This window comes from Anabrus simplex, chromosome 1, assembly GCF_040414725.1.
Source record: "Anabrus simplex isolate iqAnaSimp1 chromosome 1, ASM4041472v1, whole genome shotgun sequence".
In the NCBI taxonomy this organism is placed as follows: Eukaryota; Metazoa; Arthropoda; class Insecta; order Orthoptera; family Tettigoniidae; genus Anabrus; species Anabrus simplex.
This window is the reverse complement of record NC_090265.1, coordinates 1,332,471,751-1,332,491,516: the sequence shown is the minus strand read 5'-3', so window position 1 is coordinate 1,332,491,516 and position 19,766 is coordinate 1,332,471,751. Positions and strand designations below refer to the sequence as shown.

At 38.7% G+C, this 19,766-nt stretch overlaps 1 protein-coding gene across 2 annotated transcripts in view; it reads left to right on the top strand.

Moving 5' to 3' along the window:
* The window catches only part of LOC136858315 (probable Rho GTPase-activating protein CG5521), a 709,838-nt gene that overhangs the window by 315,862 nt on the left and 374,210 nt on the right, over window positions 1–19,766 (top strand). For both annotated transcript variants that reach the window (XM_067137762.2, XM_067137761.2), the window contains one exon: window positions 18,465–18,587. In XM_067137762.2, coding sequence (XP_066993863.2) covers window positions 18,465–18,587 — 123 coding nt within the window. The remainder of the gene's footprint in view (window positions 1–18,464; window positions 18,588–19,766) is intronic.

The following is a 19,766-nucleotide window of genomic DNA, read 5'->3' as shown; positions in this document are numbered from 1 at the left end:
GTCTACCGTAATTTACGCTGAACGTAGCATGTTTTACAACAAGCTTATTGCACTGTAGCAACTTCATGATATTCTGTAAAACACTGTTTCTTTTATTCATACACAAAAATACTTTGCTGTGAGAACAAACTGTGTTTGGCTTTGACTGGATGCCTTTCATTCTACAAACCTCGCACCTCCCCCGCCTATCACCAAATTTCATCCAGTGCACACCCCTATTTGCCAACCGAACATCCCTGTTCACAGAATAACCTTTACGCCTTTTTGGAACAACATTCTGATTAGGGCTTTTGCAAGATCTTTTATTTGTCAGTGATCGATATGACATCAAGCTGTTAAACACAGCTCGCCTGAACTCTAACACCGTACAGTCCTTTCCCATCAAATCATTGTAAATGACAGATTGCGTTCACGAACGTTATATCAACAGTCCCCTAGAAAATCCTATGCCACCATTTTTTGGAATTCTGGTCAACGTTGTATAATGCTATAAGTGTGTCTGCATGATCCAGCCCTCCCATATGCAAATTGTAATCGCTTTCAACATGTGACAGGAAACACTCGTGCATGTACCATCCCTGTTCGTCCTCAAGATCTGAGTAATCTCTGATCCGTGAAAATTTGATGCAAAATAGACAACTTTATTATCAAGCCATTTCCACACTCCAATGTCCATATCAGAAAACCTATTATCACAATCACCTCTCTTCATGTTCTTATCCGTGGTCAAATTCTTAGGCATCCCTGTCCTAGTTGCCCTGATAGTTCCACAAGCCAGAAAATTTTCCACCTTCAACCTTTCAAGTAGACTGAGTGTTGTAAAGTAATTATCAAAGTAGACAATTCTATTGGTACACCAGGAAGGTTTTGTCAGAGTAAGAATTACCCTCTCTCCCAACCCATAGTCCTGAAATTCTTCATCTATGGATTCCTCTTTTTCTTGGTAGACCATTAACTCTAATATATGCCCCTTCTGATCAGCAATACACCACATTTTATACCCACATTTTGTGTGTTTCATTGGGTTGCATTGCTTGATGGAGCTTCTTCCTTTGAATCTTACAATAGACTCGTCAACTGACAGTTCCCTAGTACCCTTGTACACTTCTTTCAATCTGAAATTTAGCACTGACATTTTGGTTTCTTTCAAAGATTCATTCTTCTTTATAACAAAACAAACCAGTTGACTTACATGGAGCACTGCCACTCACACTTTCACAATGTAAACGTTTGGCTAAAGTGTTTTACAGGCAAGCCACGCCAAAGCATGACGGTACAAATTTGTACTACCAACATTACCACAAATAACTTCTCTCATGTGTGAGAAATCACTAATATTACTATCTGGTGAAGCAGAGCAAGGACTAATAATGTAATTCAGACAATAATATTGTATAATTTACATTGAGATGGATGAAAAATGAAAATTCAGTCGTAGTACGTGACTTGATGCCAGCTTGTAAGACATCTTGGCGGTAAATACCGTGCCATTTAGTGCTACACCAGAAAATTATTTCCACAAAGCTTGTATTAGAAGTAGAAGGTACAAATATGTACTGGTAGGCTGCAGAGGCCTGTTATACATGCGTATGGTTTATAATTAAACTGTGAATACCTGGTACAGATTTGTACTGGTAGGTAACAAAGGGTTGAGACCAAGTCGTCAGCATAGGCCAAACTGCTTACTATATTTCCACCTAACTGAATCCCTCCCTGCCATTTAATACCTTTCAGCAGATGATCCATGTAAACTACGAACAGCAAAGTTGAAAGATTACAGCCTTATCTAACCCCTGTAAGTACCCTGAACCAAGAAATTCTACCATCAATTCTCGCTGAAGCCCAATTGTCAACATAAATGCATTTGATTGATTTTAATAATCTACCTTTAATTCCATAGTCCCCCAGTATAGTGAACATCTTTTCCCTCGGTACCCTGTCATATGCTTTCTCTAGATCTACGAAACATAAACACAACTGCCTATTCCTCTCGTAGCATTTTTCAGTTACCTGGCGCATACTGAAAATCTGATCCTGACAGCCTCTCTGTGGTCTGAAACCACACTGGTTTTCATCCAACTTCCTCTCAATGACTGATCGCACCCTCCCTTCCAAGATGCCAGTGAATACTTTGCCTGGTATACTAATCAAAGAGATACCTCGATAGTTGTTGCAGTCCTTCCTGTTCCCTTGCTTATAGATAGGTGCAGTTACTGCTTTTGTCCAATCTGAAGGTACCTGACCAACACTCCACGCTAATTTTACTACTCTATGAAGCCATTTCATCCCTGCCTTCCCACTATACTTCACCATTTCAGGTCTAATTTCATCTATTCCTGCTGCCTTATGACAATGGAGTTTATTTACCATCCTTTCCACTTCCTCAAGCATTATTTCACCAACATCATTTTCCTCCTCCCCATGAGCTTGGCGGTTTGCAACACCACCAGAATGATTTCCTTTTACATTGAGAAGGTGTTCAAAATATTCCCTCCACCTCTCCAGTGATTCCCTGGGATCTATTATGAGTTTACCTGAATTACTCAAAATACTGTTCATTTCCTTTTTCCCTCCCTTCCTAAGATACTTTATTACTGTCCAGAAAGGTTTCTCTGCTGCTTGAAACACATTAAAAATAATTCGGACTGCCGAATGCGTCAGTTAAAATGTTGAAGAATATGCTTAGAATACTGTTAAAAGTGAAAATTAAAATATTGAACACATGACATGGTTCAGTAAAATTGGTAAGAGAGTCCTCTTAACATGATGATGATGCTGTGTTGACATACAGTTTGCTGAGACGTCAGTAGAAACTTGGTGATATGGAGCACAAAGTTTAGTTCCAGTAGAATGAAGACAATAGTTAAACGTATGTTAAACATGAGTGAGGGTTCCAGTAAAATGGTATTGAGTTTATCTTGTTGGCGTGATGATGTTAACAATTCTTGATAAAGAAAAGTCGGCGGAATATGTAATCGTGATTTCATAAGTGGAATGTGCAGTGGAGTGCCCTAGAATGAGAATGGCGGCTATTATTAACGTTAAAAGTAGGCAAGTTTTTGAAGCATCGTGTAATACAAAAGAATGAATGAAAATAAAATGCGGCACATCTGATTACTTACATTCCCGCCTACCACATATCAACATCTTGGAAAAAGGCCCTAAATTTAATTGGCCTACTGCCTTTAAATTAAAAGATGCTATTGCCATTACTGCTGAAGCTGAGAATGCTATACAAAAACTGCCAGTTGACAGTCAAGCAGAAATTAGATTCAACGTTTGTAAAAAACTCTTTAACCTAATTGAAATCAAGAAATCCACAGCTCCTTTATTCCCTAAAAATGCCATTGATTCTTTAAAACAAAAAATCAACGAGAATGATCTGATAGTTACGGAAGCGGACAAGGGCAATGCTACAATAATTATGAACAAAGAGACCTATGTGCAAAAAACTGAAACTTTTTTCTGAAAATTAATTTAAACTGATGAAGAAAGAACCAACTAATAATATTCAAAAGAACTTAAAACAAATATTGAAATAAACATCCTTCATTCTCAGTGAATATGATTCTCAAAAACTAATCAAAATGAACCCCATTATTCCTACAGCCAAAGCATTGCCTAAAGTCCATAAAACAGATATTCCCGTAAGACCCATAGCTGTATGTCAACACAGCATCATCATCACATTAAGAGGACTCTCTTACCAATTTTATTGAACCATCTCATGTGTTCAATATTTTAATTTTCACTTTTAACAGTATTCTAGCATATTCTTCAACATTTTAACTGACGCATTCGGCATTCCAAATTTTTTAAATATGTTTTTGTCCTTGTCCTTTGGGCTTAATCTTTAAACTTTTTGGCTGATGATGTCTACAAGATATATAAAAGATGTTCAGTTATTCTTTAAATGTTATTTAAATAATTTTTTTTTAAATTTAGTATTGTAAAGGTGCAACATTTGACCATACCTTTTAAGTATACGTACGACAGTACAGGCTTTATAATGAAATTCATTTTATACAACATCTGTAGATATATATAAATGCTGTAAACTTTCCTGTTATTTATTTCTAATCTTCCAGTCGTGGAACTTCTAGCACTTTGCGGACACTGTATAGTATACCTACCTAACCCAACATTGCGGTGTCTCTTATCTCATTTACAGCTGTCTAGGTATATACTGATTTTGTAACTGTGGAGAAGAAGCATGAAATATACTTAAAGATAAGGGTTTGGCTTTCAAAGCCATAGGTATGCAAAGAACGCTTCCAGTCGCTATGTATTACATTCGGAAGTACAACTCGTAACATATGCTAGTTATCAGCTGGTGGTTTCGCACGCTTTCTGCAGCACATCTTTATTCGGAAGAAGTGGCTTCTGCTACGCATACACAAACTCTCCGGAAACCATTTGGGAATAGATTCTCACTGTTCGGATTCTATAGTCAGCAATGAAACTATTTTTAAAAGTTTCAAAGAGACGAGACCTCGAATGCTCTCGATGCATGGCAGTGAAGTTGGCATAATTTGGAATGATGACATGCCGGTAGCAGGGAATTTGGCGACCCAAGACGATAATTCAAATCACTCATTCTCTTTGATTCAAATAAAAGCAGTGATTAGATTTTCTCAGGTTTACCATGCAGTAGGCCTACTGCTCAACTGAAAAGAGACAAATGACTGTCCATTAAGTTCTTTTCTATCAATATTTTATAATATGATACGCTTATCCATTTTCTCTACGGGGTCGAATATGAAGTGAGACAAATTTTCATAGCAAGTTTTTATGATCGTATGACCTTCCTGACATCAACGTAATCAGAGGAATTAACAAGATGAAACGAATGACGTGATATGAGTAACTAAAACTGACTATATTTCCTTTATATGTAGGCCTAAAAGTTGTGTTCACCATTTATTGCCTTTTTACATTTAGAAATACTGCCTTCCAACAAAAATAGCCAGTATAACTCAAATACATTCATGTCATAAGTTTGTTAAAGAATAGTGTAGAATGTTTACATGTATAATTTATAGCTTCTTACAGCCTAGAAGCCATGTGTTTGCTGCACAAAATTTGAGATAATCGCATATTGGACCCCCCTTACATTTTTTGGCTGTAAAAGTGGAACAAAAAGGGGTCGAATACGCAAGTAAATAGTGTATGTGTGTCAGTGCGACGTAAAGCAAATTGCAAAAAAGAAGGGGAAAAAAAGAAGGATGATGTTTTTCATTAGTTTTTTTAGTTCTTTTTTGATTTTGGTAGTTGAATTTTTTTTAATGGCTGTGAATGTGTCATTATTAAAAAATTGTGTGGTCTTGTTAATGTAGTCCAGTTTGTCCATAATTTTTGTTGGATTTCCTTTATCGGTTTTAGTTATAATTATGTTAGTTTTTATTTCATTTTTGAGGTTTCTTATTTGTTGGTTATTGGAATTGCTAATGTCAATACTTCATGATTTTGGTTGGTTTTAAGAGTCTTCATGCAATTTGGTAGTTCCCTTTTAATCTCAAGTCTAATCTCATCCTGTTGTTCGGTAGGCAATTTATTTATCACTGCTTTTGTTCCTATTATAGTGGTTGCTAAATGGTCAAATGTATTGCTTCTGATTCAATTGTGTTTGGGCCCTCTACTTCTCATTGAATTCAGTATTGGACGAATGTAACAGACTGATTTTAAGTGCATGTGTTGATAAACATGTTAATGCTTAGGCTATTTAGTTTTTAAGACATTCATGATCAGATGACAGAATGGCCCCATGCAGGCCCAAGACTAGTTCCAATATACAATAGTATTGTGTACCAAATATATTTTGTATTGATTAGGAGGAACATCTACCAGTCTTACTGTATATTTATTTACCTGTATCAAGAAATGGGACTATGGGAGAGGAAGACCTATCCTATATTTGGTTATGCTTTGTTTGTACTGTCCATTTTCACAAAATATTCATGCAAACACAGTGGAGTCTTATTAGTAAATCCTTGTCTTCTTTTCCTGTTGTTGTTATTAGAATGTTTTCATTTCTCCCCTGGAGCGGTAGGCGGGCCGCTTAGATGGTGATGCTGTCTCTCAGGCCAGGAGATTTGTTACAGCGAAGGAGATGCTCGGAGAAGGTAAGGGGGTTGGAGGCCATGGCATATACTAGGAACTGTCCCGGCATTCGCCTTAGTGCAAGAGAATAGAAAACCACGGAGAACCATTCTCAAGACAGCCGACGATTGAAGCCAGCCGTGAGGTCCAGCCCTGTCCTGTCTCACGAATGCAGAGGTGTAGAGCCGTGGCCATCCCTCTTCTGCTCGGTTGGCCGGCCAGAGTGCAGAGCTGTTGGAGCACGGACATGCCATGGCCACTTATGGGCCGAGACCCTCTCTGCATCTACCGACGTTCTTTTCCTTCTTGGCCTTTTCTAAATTACTTAGGATCAGCCCTATATGCATATGTGGATAAAACCCAGTTTTACGGCTGGATGTTTCTCAATGCCAAGCCTATGAAGAGGAATGTATTCACTACTGAGTGTTTCTGTAGTGATTCATAATGTGGTGAGTTGCCTGTAAATAAAGGCCTATGTTAAGACAAACATAAAACCCAGTAACAAGCTAGAGAAATTAACCAGACGTAGTTAAAATCTTTGACCCGCCGGGAATTGAACTGGGGGGGAAGATCACTGTGCTGATCATTCTGCCAAAGAGCTGGACATTAGTAAGTCCTTGTTTGGTGTAACATTTTTTTTTTTCCAGTAATCAGATCTATCTATCTATCAATCAATCACTAATTTGTCTGGCTCCTTGGCTGAATGTTCAGCATAGGAACCTTCATTTCAGAGGCCCTGTTTTGGGGACAGGTTATTGATGTTCTTCTCAGTACAATCTTCATCTGCACACAATCCATCATACCACTAACCACTGCAGAAATATGCAGTGGTGATGGTTGTGGTGATGGTGATCAGATTCAGTTCTCCTCAAATGTTGGAAGTCTCTTCAGTATGATGCATCTGCTGTAGTCTTGTCACCGACTGCATCAAAATCTTCACTCTGAATTTCCACAGGACAGTTTGGGCAATGATCCAGATGATCCAGATCTTGAAAAGCACTGCAGTCACAGGCATCATTTTGTATATAGTCTCCCTCCTTTAAGGTGGTCATAGTTCTTGCCATACCAGTTCTTATCCTATTAAGTGCTCTCTCCATACTGAGCATAGATGAGTGCGAGCAGAACTACAAGAAGGGAATATCAAAGAGAAGTGAATGGAAGAAGACCAATGGGCAAACCCAAAGAAAACAGGACCAGTCTAGTAAAGGAAGATGTCAAGGAGAGAGAACAAGATTGGGAGAGTGTTATGAGAGAACAGTGGTTCGTGGACAAAGATGAAAGGGCTTGTGCACCACACGTGGGCACCTGGAGATGGTCAACGATGATTGTGGTGATCTTGCTTGAATGCTGTAAAGTTGAGCCTCATTGGAATAATGTTTCCTGAACCCGTACTGCTTTCTATAAACTTGTTAAATGGAGAACATTGACCTAATCTTTAAATAACTGAATTCATCTTTGTTAGCAAAGCCATGTTATTGTCTTGACTGTGAAACTAAACATGTATTGTTGCTCTCTGTCCAAGACATTTAAGACTTGAGACAATGTAGGGACTGGTTTGGAATTTGGTTCAAAGTCTCCATCACTTCTCTCCTGCTGATATTTTCGATCTACTCATCTAAGATTTTCTTTAGAGTCATAGAGCGAAAGACTAAAACATTTTTGTCACATTCCACATAGTATGATAAATTCTACCTCCTCCTCCCCCCCCTACCCCCTCCACCAAATCCGTCCCTGCCCTCTTCCTCTCTCTCTTCCTTCATGGTTGGCTGCATTAGTTTCCTAAGTAGGTTAAGTGGCATCACATGACTCCACCTCTGCAGCTGATTACTGTGTGTAATTTTATTCGACATATTCATTCCTAATTTATCTTTCATTTCCTTTATGAACACCCTTTGTCATTGTTTCCACCTATTAGTACCAAATATTCTTGTTGCTTGTCTGTTGCTTCCAGTTGGTGCATAAGATATCCTGAATCCACGTAACTTTCACTCTCATATTGTCGGTCTGACTAGAAATTTGTGAAGGATAATTTTCTCTATGACCTCACTTTCTTCTCAAATATCATGTATGGAAATGGCAAACCCTCTGTATTATCTTTACCATACCTTAACTCCAGCTGTCTCTCTATATTACTGACAGGGGTGTGATGACTAATGGCTTTTCAGCAAGGTAGCTTCAGTTTGAATCCTGGCTTGTGCATGGTGGAGTTTTGAAATGAAAAGTAAAGTCCTTGTGGCTCAGAATCCATTTAAAACAGGATGTCATATGGCTATGATCACAATACCAACAGTTATGTAAAACGACAAGCTTGCTTATATTATTGTCCTGAGAGAATATACAATCCTAATACCGGTACCGATAATATGCTACGTGCCTCACTTTGCTGGGGGGACCTGGTGTTTACAGTGCACTAAGTCTTCTGGTATAGGCTAGAGCAATTTTGTTAGTTTCATTGATCTGTCTCTGTCTTTGACAATATGAAAGTGACTGAGATATGAGCGATGCTAGTAATGCCATTCCATATACAGCCAGTCCCTGCTATGAATGGTGTGAAAATGTTGCTCATAGGGTCAGTTGGTGCATGCATTTCAGTGGGCTTGGGAGATATGGAATAGCAACTTTTGGCTCAGTGAGGAAAGCAACGGGAAACTACCTGACTTCTCATTTGTCTAGTACGCCTCTTCAGTGATGCCTAGGCCATCTATGACAGCTGATGGCGGAGCTGTTGAGGATCCAACCAGCCTTAGGGCTGATGACTGTACATACGTACGTACGTACGTACGTACGTACGTACGTACTGTACCAGGAAGGCCTAGGTCCTGGTCCATATTAATTGAAAGAAATGTTATTTCCAGCATTAAAGATCCGACCGACGTACGAACATCCATGTAAAGAACGTTCCAGTATGTGCCAGACCCTACGAGTACGCTAGGCGGAGTCAAGTGACGTCACCTGTCGCTCGAAGCTCACCTCCCCTAGAGATATTTCTTGAAAGAATTTTTCTTTTAACAGCTTTTTAACACCTTAACCAATTTCAACGGGACAAACGCTGAATTATAGCAAACATCATAAAAGTTAATCCCTGTAAATTTCAAATTAATTCATCAAACGGTTGTTGAGTTATAACAATTTAAAGTCTCAACGAAATTACGTAATTACGGTCACATGGCCGAGAGAGAGCTGCCACCCCTCCCTGCGCTGGTATCTATATATGTCAAGGCCAGATAGCCCGCAAACCAGTGCAGTACAGTACAGTACCGTACAAGGACAAGCAGACAACTGTGTGAGTGAGATAGTGAAGAGACCGGCCCGCGTACAGTATGTTCGCGCAGTCACGGTAGAAGTACTTTCGTCGTATCTCCAGAACGCGAAATTCTATCGCCGATAAAGGACGTCGCACTGCAGTTAGTATGTCGCGTCGCGATTACAATATAATCCTAAAAAGACATTTAAGACTGTAACACGAGTGAACTTATTGGAGTACAGATATTAACTATTTCATTACGTGTGGACTTAGGCAACGTCAAGTAACATTAAACTTCTACAGAGCCTAATACTTAAGAATCACCAGAACTTTTTTTTTTTTTTCTCGAGTATTGCATTATATTTCTTTATTCACGTCACATCAATATTTTGAATGAAAAAGTAAGAACTTTTCTGAGTTAATATAACAGGATTAGCAGAAAATCTAACTTAATGACTGTGTTCACAGACTGTGCTTATCGACTTGCTTTCTTTTTTTTTTCTTTCTTTCTTCAAGTGTGAACTGTGTGATTAAGAACGTTTCAATAACGACTGTAAATAGTATTTAGTACAGAAAGGACTGTGATTCTTCATACGCCATAAATAGTGTTCAACAGTGTAAGTGATAACCAGTCGCACTAAATGAATTTTCGTGTGCGAAACTCAACAGTTCCAGCTGTCATCACCTCATCGGGAACGTCAACATCGCCGATCCTGATTCTACATGGAACATTCCAGATGTCCATCTTTCGACATGTGGTAACAACAGTTCTTGTCATAAGTGAGTAACAAACTGACTAAACTTTTTCATGTATTTTGAACAGTGAAACTTCAGTGTCGCGTGTGAACAATTTCCATAATTTCTCAAAAGTGATAAATTTAATTTCAATTTCGTTTCTCGTAGAAAGACTGTAGGATTTCAAGTGTGCTGTATAACGAGATTGACGAACTGAGAACTGAAAACTTTTAATAATTTCTCATATCCATTTACCATTATAAAAGTGTGCTTAGGTTTAAAAAGACTTTAGGTGGAAATTCACACATATGAAAGACTTTGAAACCAATGATATTTATGCCATTTTTTTTTCAAGAAGATTATTTTCAACATTTAATTTCAATATAAATTTTGAGTCAACAATCATACCGCAGGGTGAGAAATTAATAAATTGTTTTGAAAAAAAATTATTTACCATCTATTATTCGCTCTGCGAGACTATCCTTCTCTGTATCGGCTCCAAAACCCAGTTCCACTCCCTGAGGTCCTACTCATGCCCTTTGCCCACAACTTTTCCTGGTACAGAGAGGATAGTATAATAATAGATGGCGCCGCAACTTCAAGGGCACGATTTTGGAGCCATACTATAATAATAGATGACATCGCAATTTCAAGGACTCGATTTTGAAGCCGTACTATAATAATAAATGATGCACTTGTAATAATCGCAACATTCAGGGTTCGATTCAAGTCATTATATCTCGAGCACAGGATTTGACTGCAAAGAATTTGTTGTATTTGACTTATTCGAAGATTCCGGAAACATGGATAACTTACTTGCAGCAATCGAAGCTCTCAGGCTTAGCATTAACGATCAGAATGCTAAGATTGATAGGTCTAATAACCAAATGCAGGCACAAATAACCGCACTACAGTCACAGATAGTTGACTCTAATTCTCAACTACAGGCTCAAATGGTAGAGTCTAATAACCAATTGCAGACTCAAATGATCGAATCTAATTCCCAATTACAGGCACAAAATACTCAACTACAAGCGCAGTTAACTGAGTCAAATAGTAAGGTTGAAGACTTAACTTCTAAAATTGACAGGACCTTGGATACTAAGTTTGCTGAAGCGGATAAAGTCATTAACAAAAGACTCACTGAATCTAGTGCCCTTATCGAGCAACGATTCCGTGAAGCTGGAACTCGCCTCGAAAAGAAACTTACTGATTCTAGTGCACAAGTCGAAGCTACATTGAAAAACATGCGGGATCAGTTTGTTGAAAACTTAGAGTCTATTAAGGAAGAAATAAAGACAGAGGTCGTCAAGTCTTTAGACAAAGATCTTAGAAATGTTCTTCCTTCCGTTCAAGCATTTTCTACTGAACTCAAAGATTTACGAACTGAATTTCAAGAATCCCATGGTAACATCTCACAAACTCAAGCAAAGTTAGCTCAGGTGCAGGAAACCTTGCGAGATGCATTAAAGAGCGACGTGGGTAAATTACGAAGCGAGATAGGATTAATTAAGAGCACGCAAGGAGAACTCGACAAGCGTATTACAGGACAGCTAGATAGCACGCATACCCAGATAGCTGCTTTCTGTAAAGACGTACAAGTCATTAAAACTGACTTGAGAAATGAAATAAAAAGTTTAGACACCTCAATTAATTCTAAAATTAAAAATTTGTCCGAAGAAATGAATCAAATTAAACTTAAAGAACATACAACTGACGTCACAATTCCTGGTTCGTCGAGGGAAATACACAATACAACAACCCTTATTAAAGTACCAGATGACAAACCAGTCAAATTTTCAGGACGTGATGAATACACTGCTCGAGAATTTTTGTTAAATGTCGACGATTACCTGGAGGAAAATAGGGTAGAGGACGATAGGAAACTTCGAGTAGTATCCAAACTTCTAGAAGGACGAGCCTTATCATGGTTCATAGCTTTTAAGAGCAACTTTAAAAACTATGACGACTTTAAACAGGCACTTCTTAAACGCTTTTGGGATTCAGAAAGACAGCACCTTGTAAAAATGCAACTCTACTCTAGCAAATACAATACTTCAGTCAATACTTCCCGATATTCAGATTACTGCCTAATGCAGTTAAAGAAGCTCCAGTTTTTAGATCCACCTTTGCCAGATATTGAACTTATTCAGATCCTGACACTTCAATATCCGCCTCATGTGCAAGAAATACTAGTCGCTGCCAACATTAGAACATTGGAGCATTTTGACGCTACTTTGCGTAGGTTAGATACGGCTAATACCCAATCTAGTCCGAAAACTAACAGGAGTCGAGAAGTAAATACGAATTCTGCGGAAATAAAACCGCCGGAGAGAGAGGAACCCAGGACACGTGAAGAAGGCAGATTAAGCCCTACTAACCCAACCAGATTCCGGAATTTTAGACGTCAGAGGAATCAGGATAGACACCCTTACCAACCTAGGAATACATGGAGACAGCGCGAAAGCACTCCTGAAGGAAACCGTGAGGCCAGACGACGAGAACTCGAAAGTAGATGGAAGGACACACGGGAATACATCAGGGAGAGAAACCGTAATCCTGATGAGCCTGGAGCTACATCCCTGGAATATCAACGTCAATTCGGACCAAGAGAACAAAGATCACCTGATCCTGACCCAACAGGCGCTATAAAAAAAAAACGCCGATCTCGCAATAGGGAGATTAACTACCGAACACGGTGAGGTCGAAACGTCAAATTATTGTACTGCTGTTATCAATTACTGGCATATTGACGATTCCGAATTACTATTCGAAGACGCACAAACACTAAGGCCAATTATTACACGTTCATTACCTGTCATAACAGTACGCACAGGCAACCTACAGGTGATTACGCTCATCGATTCTGGAGCGCAAGCTTCTTTAATTTCTGATAAGCTTGTAGACTCGCTTAAAGATCAGAACAATGTTTTGTTATTACCTGCAGCTCAAATTAAAGTAAGAGGGATAGTTCCTGATAAGATTGTTAAATGTAAATCCCAGGCATTTTTAGAGTTTGAAATTAACAGTCAGATGTTCGAACACATATTTTTGGTAGTATCACGTCTTAACTTCAACTTAATACTTGGATCAGATTTTATGATCAAATACAAAGGAACCATTGACTATGATGCCAACCTCGTAAGATTACAGAATAATTCCGTAGAACTACAGCTGGTAGGACGAGGTGACCTGGAAGTTCAAGAGAAGGGAGCCCGTTTTGAAGCAGCCGGTGGTGACATTATTAAGCCCGCTGTGAGCGAGGTTGCGCCAGCCGTAGCAGAAAGTAGAAAGGGTGACCAAAGTGAGGACGATGCAGAGTCCATATTCAATGAGAACTCCATTATAGGTCCGGATTATATAATGTCAATAGCCAGTGTGGTTGAAGACCCGGAAATTAAATTAAAATTGGAGGAGGCTAAAAATGACGTTCTACAGAAATTTGCATGTGTATTCGATGATAAGCCTGGAGAGATAGCTGACTATGAATATCATCTTGATGTAAATGACTTGTCTCCTTATCAGAAGAAACCATATCCCGTACCCGAGAAATATCGAGAAGAAGTTCGTAACTTAATTCATAAAATGACAGATGATGGGATAATTTCGCCTTGCGTAACTAAGTACTTGAATCCATTGGCCATAGTACGTAAGCCTAACGGCAGTATTAGAATTTGCCTCGACGCAAGGGTCCTAAATGACCGACTGACCTTAGAATATGACCGTCCTCCACTACTTAAGGATATTATCAGAAGATTCCACGGCATGAATTTCTTTAGTTGCCTTGACGGAACTTCTTCATACTATCACATAAAATTGGATGCTGAAAGTAGGCTATTCACAGGCTTCTTATTTGAAAATAGGACCTATGTTTTTAACAAAATGCCCTTTGGAATTAAGAACTCGGGAGCTGTTTTGATCAGAGCCTTGGAAAAACACTTATCAGATGATGTAAAGGACATAACTACGATTTATGTTGACGACATTTTGATTGCCTCGAGAACTTTCGAAGAGCACGTGAGAGATGTCAATCTGGTCCTGCAGGAATTGGAGAAGAAGAATTTCAAGATAAATGCCCAGAAAAGTCAACTTTTCCAAACATCAGTATTATTCTTAGGACATGTAATTAGTGGTGATGGAATTCAACCCAACCCTGCCAAGATTAAGAGTATCATTGACTTTCCTAGACCTCAGTGCATTAGAAACGTGAGACAGTTCCTAGGACTTTGTCAGTTCTTTTCTCAACACTGTCCAGACTACACTGAGACGGTAGCTCCTCTTCAACAACTACTACTTAAGAATAATAAATGGAAGTGGACTGAAGAATGTGAGCGAGCTTTCCTTGCCACCAAGGACATGTTGAAAAACTCTGTTAAACTAGTTTATCCGGATTTTTCTCTTCCATTCTTCATAGAGTGTGATGCCAGCTCTGTAGGAATAGGCGCAGTGCTATATCAAGCGAGACCTGAAAATCCCGATTACAGACTTTTCATCTCGTTTCTAAGTAGAAAACTACGACCTCACGAAAAGTCTTATACCATAACTGAACTCGAAGCTTTGGCTGTTGTTTTTTCTCTCCAGTATTGGAAAAAAATCATCTACGGCTATCCCATTACGATTTACACAGACCATAAAGCTCTGACATTCATACTGTCATCCGACATGACAAATGAGAGAGTTTCCCGATGGGCTCTTTTTATTCAACAGTTTGACCTCACTGTAATACATAGGCCCGGTCGGAAGAATGCATTAGCAGATGCCCTCAGCCGCAACCCTGCTGAAGTTATCGAAGTTCACGAAGTTAACATCATGACTGATGATGACGAAGAATGTCTTCGCAAACTTCGTTACCTTACCCAGATGCAACGAAGAGACGCCAATTGTAGGGAATTAATTCGATTTTTATCAGGTTCGATTCCCGCCGATGATGATGAATTCCCACGTCTCCAACGACTTTCTTCAAACTTCTGTTTAAGGGATGGAATTCTTATGAAATACATTGACTTAGCCAAGACGCAATGTAGGATTTATGCACCTGCTAAAATCAGGAAGGCTATCATATGGCATTGTCACTCAATTTCAGGCCATGCTGGTACGGATAAAGTTCTCAACCTTATTAAAGAGAGGTTTACATGGGAATATCTTAGGCGAGACATTAGGAGAATTTTACGGTCCTGTGATTTATGCCAGCGGATCAAACCGAATAATTATCTCCTCAAGGAATTTCCCAAACCGCTGATCCCGGAAAAGCCCGGAGAAATAATGGCAATCGATCTGTACGGCCCTTTGCCAAAGGCGACCAGGGGGAACAGACATGTCATTGTAGTTGTGGATGTCTTTTCCAAATATACTATGCTATTGCCTATCCAGAAAGCTAACGCCGGTAACATCTTAAGGAGGCTGAAAAGAAACATCATCCCTGAGATGGGAAAGCCTGAATACCTACTAACGGATCACGGAACGCAATTCACTTCCGTAGAATTCCAACAGGCTTTGGATGAACTCAACATTCGACATATCATGAATTCTATTAGGCATCCGGAAGCTAACCCTGCTGAAAGAATAATGAGAGAACTCGCGAAATTCTGTCGGATTTATTGCAGTGAACATCACTGGAAGTGGATCGAGGTCTTGCCAGTAATGCAAAAAATTATGAACTCTATTGTGCATGAATCTACTAATGACATTCCTCTCAGCCTACATCACGGGTCAAAACCAGAGCGACCTTGGGACAGAATATTACCAGCCCTACCAAATGCTATTGTGCCGCAGCAAGTCAAGATCAACGACGCGCTGACCAGGTTAAGACATGCAGCCGCCATCAGAGAACGACGCCAGCGTAATAGGAAGTTCAGAAGACCATTGAATCCTGGAGACCTTATTTTAATACGGAGACCAGCTACTTCCAACCCTGAGAGAAGGATTTACGCTAAGTTCTGTCCACTATTCGTAGGTCCTTACCGTATCCGCACTGTATTGAGAAATGGGGCTTATGAAATTGTAAGATTGGACGGCACTTTCGAGGGTATTTATAACTCAGCCAATTTAAAACAATATGTACTACAGGAAGAGTAAAGCCTGGAAAAGAAAATCCTGCGTATTTTCTTTTCGTCCAACCAAGGGGAAGATGTACCAGGAAGGCCTAGGTCCTGGTCCATATTAATTGAAAGAAATGTTATTTCCAGCATTAAAGATCCGACCGACGTACGAACATCCATGTAAAGAACGTTCCAGTATGTGCCAGACCCTACGAGTACGCTAGGCGGAGTCAAGTGACGTCACCTGTCGCTCGAAGCTCACCTCCCCTAGAGATATTTCTTGAAAGAATTTTTCTTTTAACAGCTTTTTAACACCTTAACCAATTTCAACGGGACAAACGCTGAATTATAGCAAACATCATAAAAGTTAATCCCTGTAAATTTCAAATTAATTCATCAAACGGTTGTTGAGTTATAACAATTTAAAGTCTCAACGAAATTACGTAATTACGGTCACATGGCCGAGAGAGAGCTGCCACCCCTCCCTGCGCTGGTATCTATATATGTCAAGGCCAGATAGCCCGCAAACCAGTGCAGTACAGTACAGTACCGTACAAGGACAAGCAGACAACTGTGTGAGTGAGATAGTGAAGAGACCGGCCCGCGTACAGTATGTTCGCGCAGTCACGGTAGAAGTACTTTCGTCGTATCTCCAGAACGCGAAATTCTATCGCCGATAAAGGACGTCGCACTGCAGTTAGTATGTCGCGTCGCGATTACAATATAATCCTAAAAAGACATTTAAGACTGTAACACGAGTGAACTTATTGGAGTACAAATATTAACTATTTCATTACGTGTGGACTTAGGCAACGTCAAGTAACATTAAACTTCTACAGAGCCTAATACTTAAGAATCACCAGAACTTTTTTTTTTTTTCTCGAGTATTGCATTATATTTCTTTATTCACGTCACATCAATATTTTGAATGAAAAAGTAAGAACTTTTCTGAGTTAATATAACAGGATTAGCAGAAAATCTAACTTAATGACTGTGTTCACAGACTGTGCTTATCGACTTGCTTTCTTTTTTTTTTCTTTCTTTCTTCAAGTGTGAACTGTGTGATTAAGAACGTTTCAATAACGACTGTAAATAGTATTTAGTACAGAAAGGACTGTGATTCTTCATACGCCATAAATAGTGTTCAACAGTGTAAGTGATAACCAGTCGCACTAAATGAATTTTCGTGTGCGAAACTCAACAGTTCCAGCTGTCATCACCTCATCGGGAACGTCAACATCGCCGATCCTGATTCTACATGGAACATTCCAGATGTCCATCTTTCGACATGTGGTAACAACAGTTCTTGTCATAAGTGAGTAACAAACTGACTAAACTTTTTCATGTATTTTGAACAGTGAAACTTCAGTGTCGCGTGTGAACAATTTCCATAATTTCTCAAAAGTGATAAATTTAATTTCAATTTCGTTTCTCGTAGAAAGACTGTAGGATTTCAAGTGTGCTGTATAACGAGATTGACGAACTGAGAACTGAAAACTTTTAATAATTTCTCATATCCATTTACCATTATAAAAGTGTGCTTAGGTTTAAAAAGACTTTAGGTGGAAATTCACACATATGAAAGACTTTGAAACCAATGATATTTATGCCATTTTTTTTTCAAGAAGATTATTTTCAACATTTAATTTCAATATAAATTTTGAGTCAACAATCATACCGCAGGGTGAGAAATTAATAAATTGTTTTGAAAAAAAATTATTTACCATCTATTATTCGCTCTGCGAGACTATCCTTCTCTGTATCGGCTCCAAAACCCAGTTCCACTCCCTGAGGTCCTACTCATGCCCTTTGCCCACAACTTTTCCTGGTACAGTACATACATACATACATACATACGTACATACATACTACCTGCTCCAAGTATTCCTTCTATGGCTTTCAATCTTTCACTTTGGTTTTTGAAATCAAGTCACTTGTTTGTTTCTTTCCAGTACTTAGGTTTTGAAATGCTGATTATTATATCAAATTTGCAGCATTTAGTTTGCCATAGTCATAAGCACAAGCCAACCATGTGAAACTTGCACACATAACAGAAGACTAGAAAATTGTGACCCTAGAAGTATTACTTTGGTTGTAGTTGTATTTCATAGTTAATTGCTACCTCTATCATTAATAATTTTAACTACTTCTATCATTAATACTTTTTCTCACAGTTGAATTCTTTTTTAAGTTTTTTAAGTTTAACATGTCCTGATTTAGGGGGTTTAACATGTTCTGATTTAGGGTTATGACATTTTTAACTCACAAGTGAAGTAGTAGATATGGGTGTATGATGTTATTTCCTTTGTATATTAATCATTTGCTGAAGCGAACTATTGATATTCTAGACTCTGATTGTGACGTGGATCAAGGCTAATCTGAATGTTGTAATTTCCCGTGACCTGTGGGACCAGTTCCTTACGGTTTTGTCATCGCTTACACAATGGGAGGAGCTCATCAGGGAGTGGGCAGTAAGTAAACTTAATTTTTATTTAAACATTTGTAAATTATATTTTTTTTGTAAATTAAATGAATTCTTGTAGAATGTGTGCTCTTGAGGGGGGTGACCACTTACTTGACACTGGCATAGACTTTTTCTAAAATAATTATGATTAATGGTATTATCATAACCTTCCATATGACCAGTGCTCAAAGGCATGAGTTATCGTTATTATTGATATGTGAGAATTGTTTATTTTTTTAAGTATTAACATACATTTTGCCAAGTTCTGAAGTGGTGACTGTCATTATTTTTGAGAATTTTTGCCTCTTTTCTAGAATATTGTGTGTTTTCTGGCAATAAAAAAGATAGCTTTATTATTTTTCATTTTGATTACAAAATTTGTACATTTGTTTAATGTTGAAATGGAAGAAACTCTCTGCAAACTAATCTACAATTAACCACTAACAATTACATCCTGTGAAGTCAGAAGTAATAAATACTTCTTTTTGAAATCTTGGTGGAAGAGCGTCATTGACAACTACTCTGCTGCTCAATGGTTAATAGATGGCTTCAGATATTTTCATGGAATTTTCCTACCTCCCGCCGCATTTGTGAGACGGATTTTAGGGTTGTTACCTGGGGTTTTGGTTATCTGCTGGTGGTGGTTGTGGTTTGTTGTTTTAAGATTTTTTTAAAATATCTGAAGCCTATTCCTTTCAGTTTCGAATCTGTTATTTTATAACTGTTAGATTCTTCAGTCTGCCGAAACTAATTTTGAGTTGCCGTTGATGCTTTCACGGCCCGTACTTATAGACGCGATACTGTATAGGCTTTTCGGCTTATGCCATTTAAAGAAAATAAGGTTAAATTCTTCACGTTTCGCAGAGAACTGTGCTCTGTGTCCTCGGAAGAAATCTTGGCTATCCACGAGAAAGGCTTCTTAAGCAATGACTCTTTAAAATTTAGATGTTATAATAGAAGTGGAAGTGGTACATTCATTCGCCACCAGATGGCTTCCAGGGCGTGGCTCAACGCTAGCGTTCGAAGCAGAAACTGACCGAACCATAGAATCAGTCTAAGCGGTTTACAAGCACGTGTGTACGTAACATATGACATTGACAGGTGTATGATATAGACACAAGCCTGGAATGAAACATCTGGTGATGAGGAATGTACGAATTTGGAAAACACTGCGACGAAACAACAG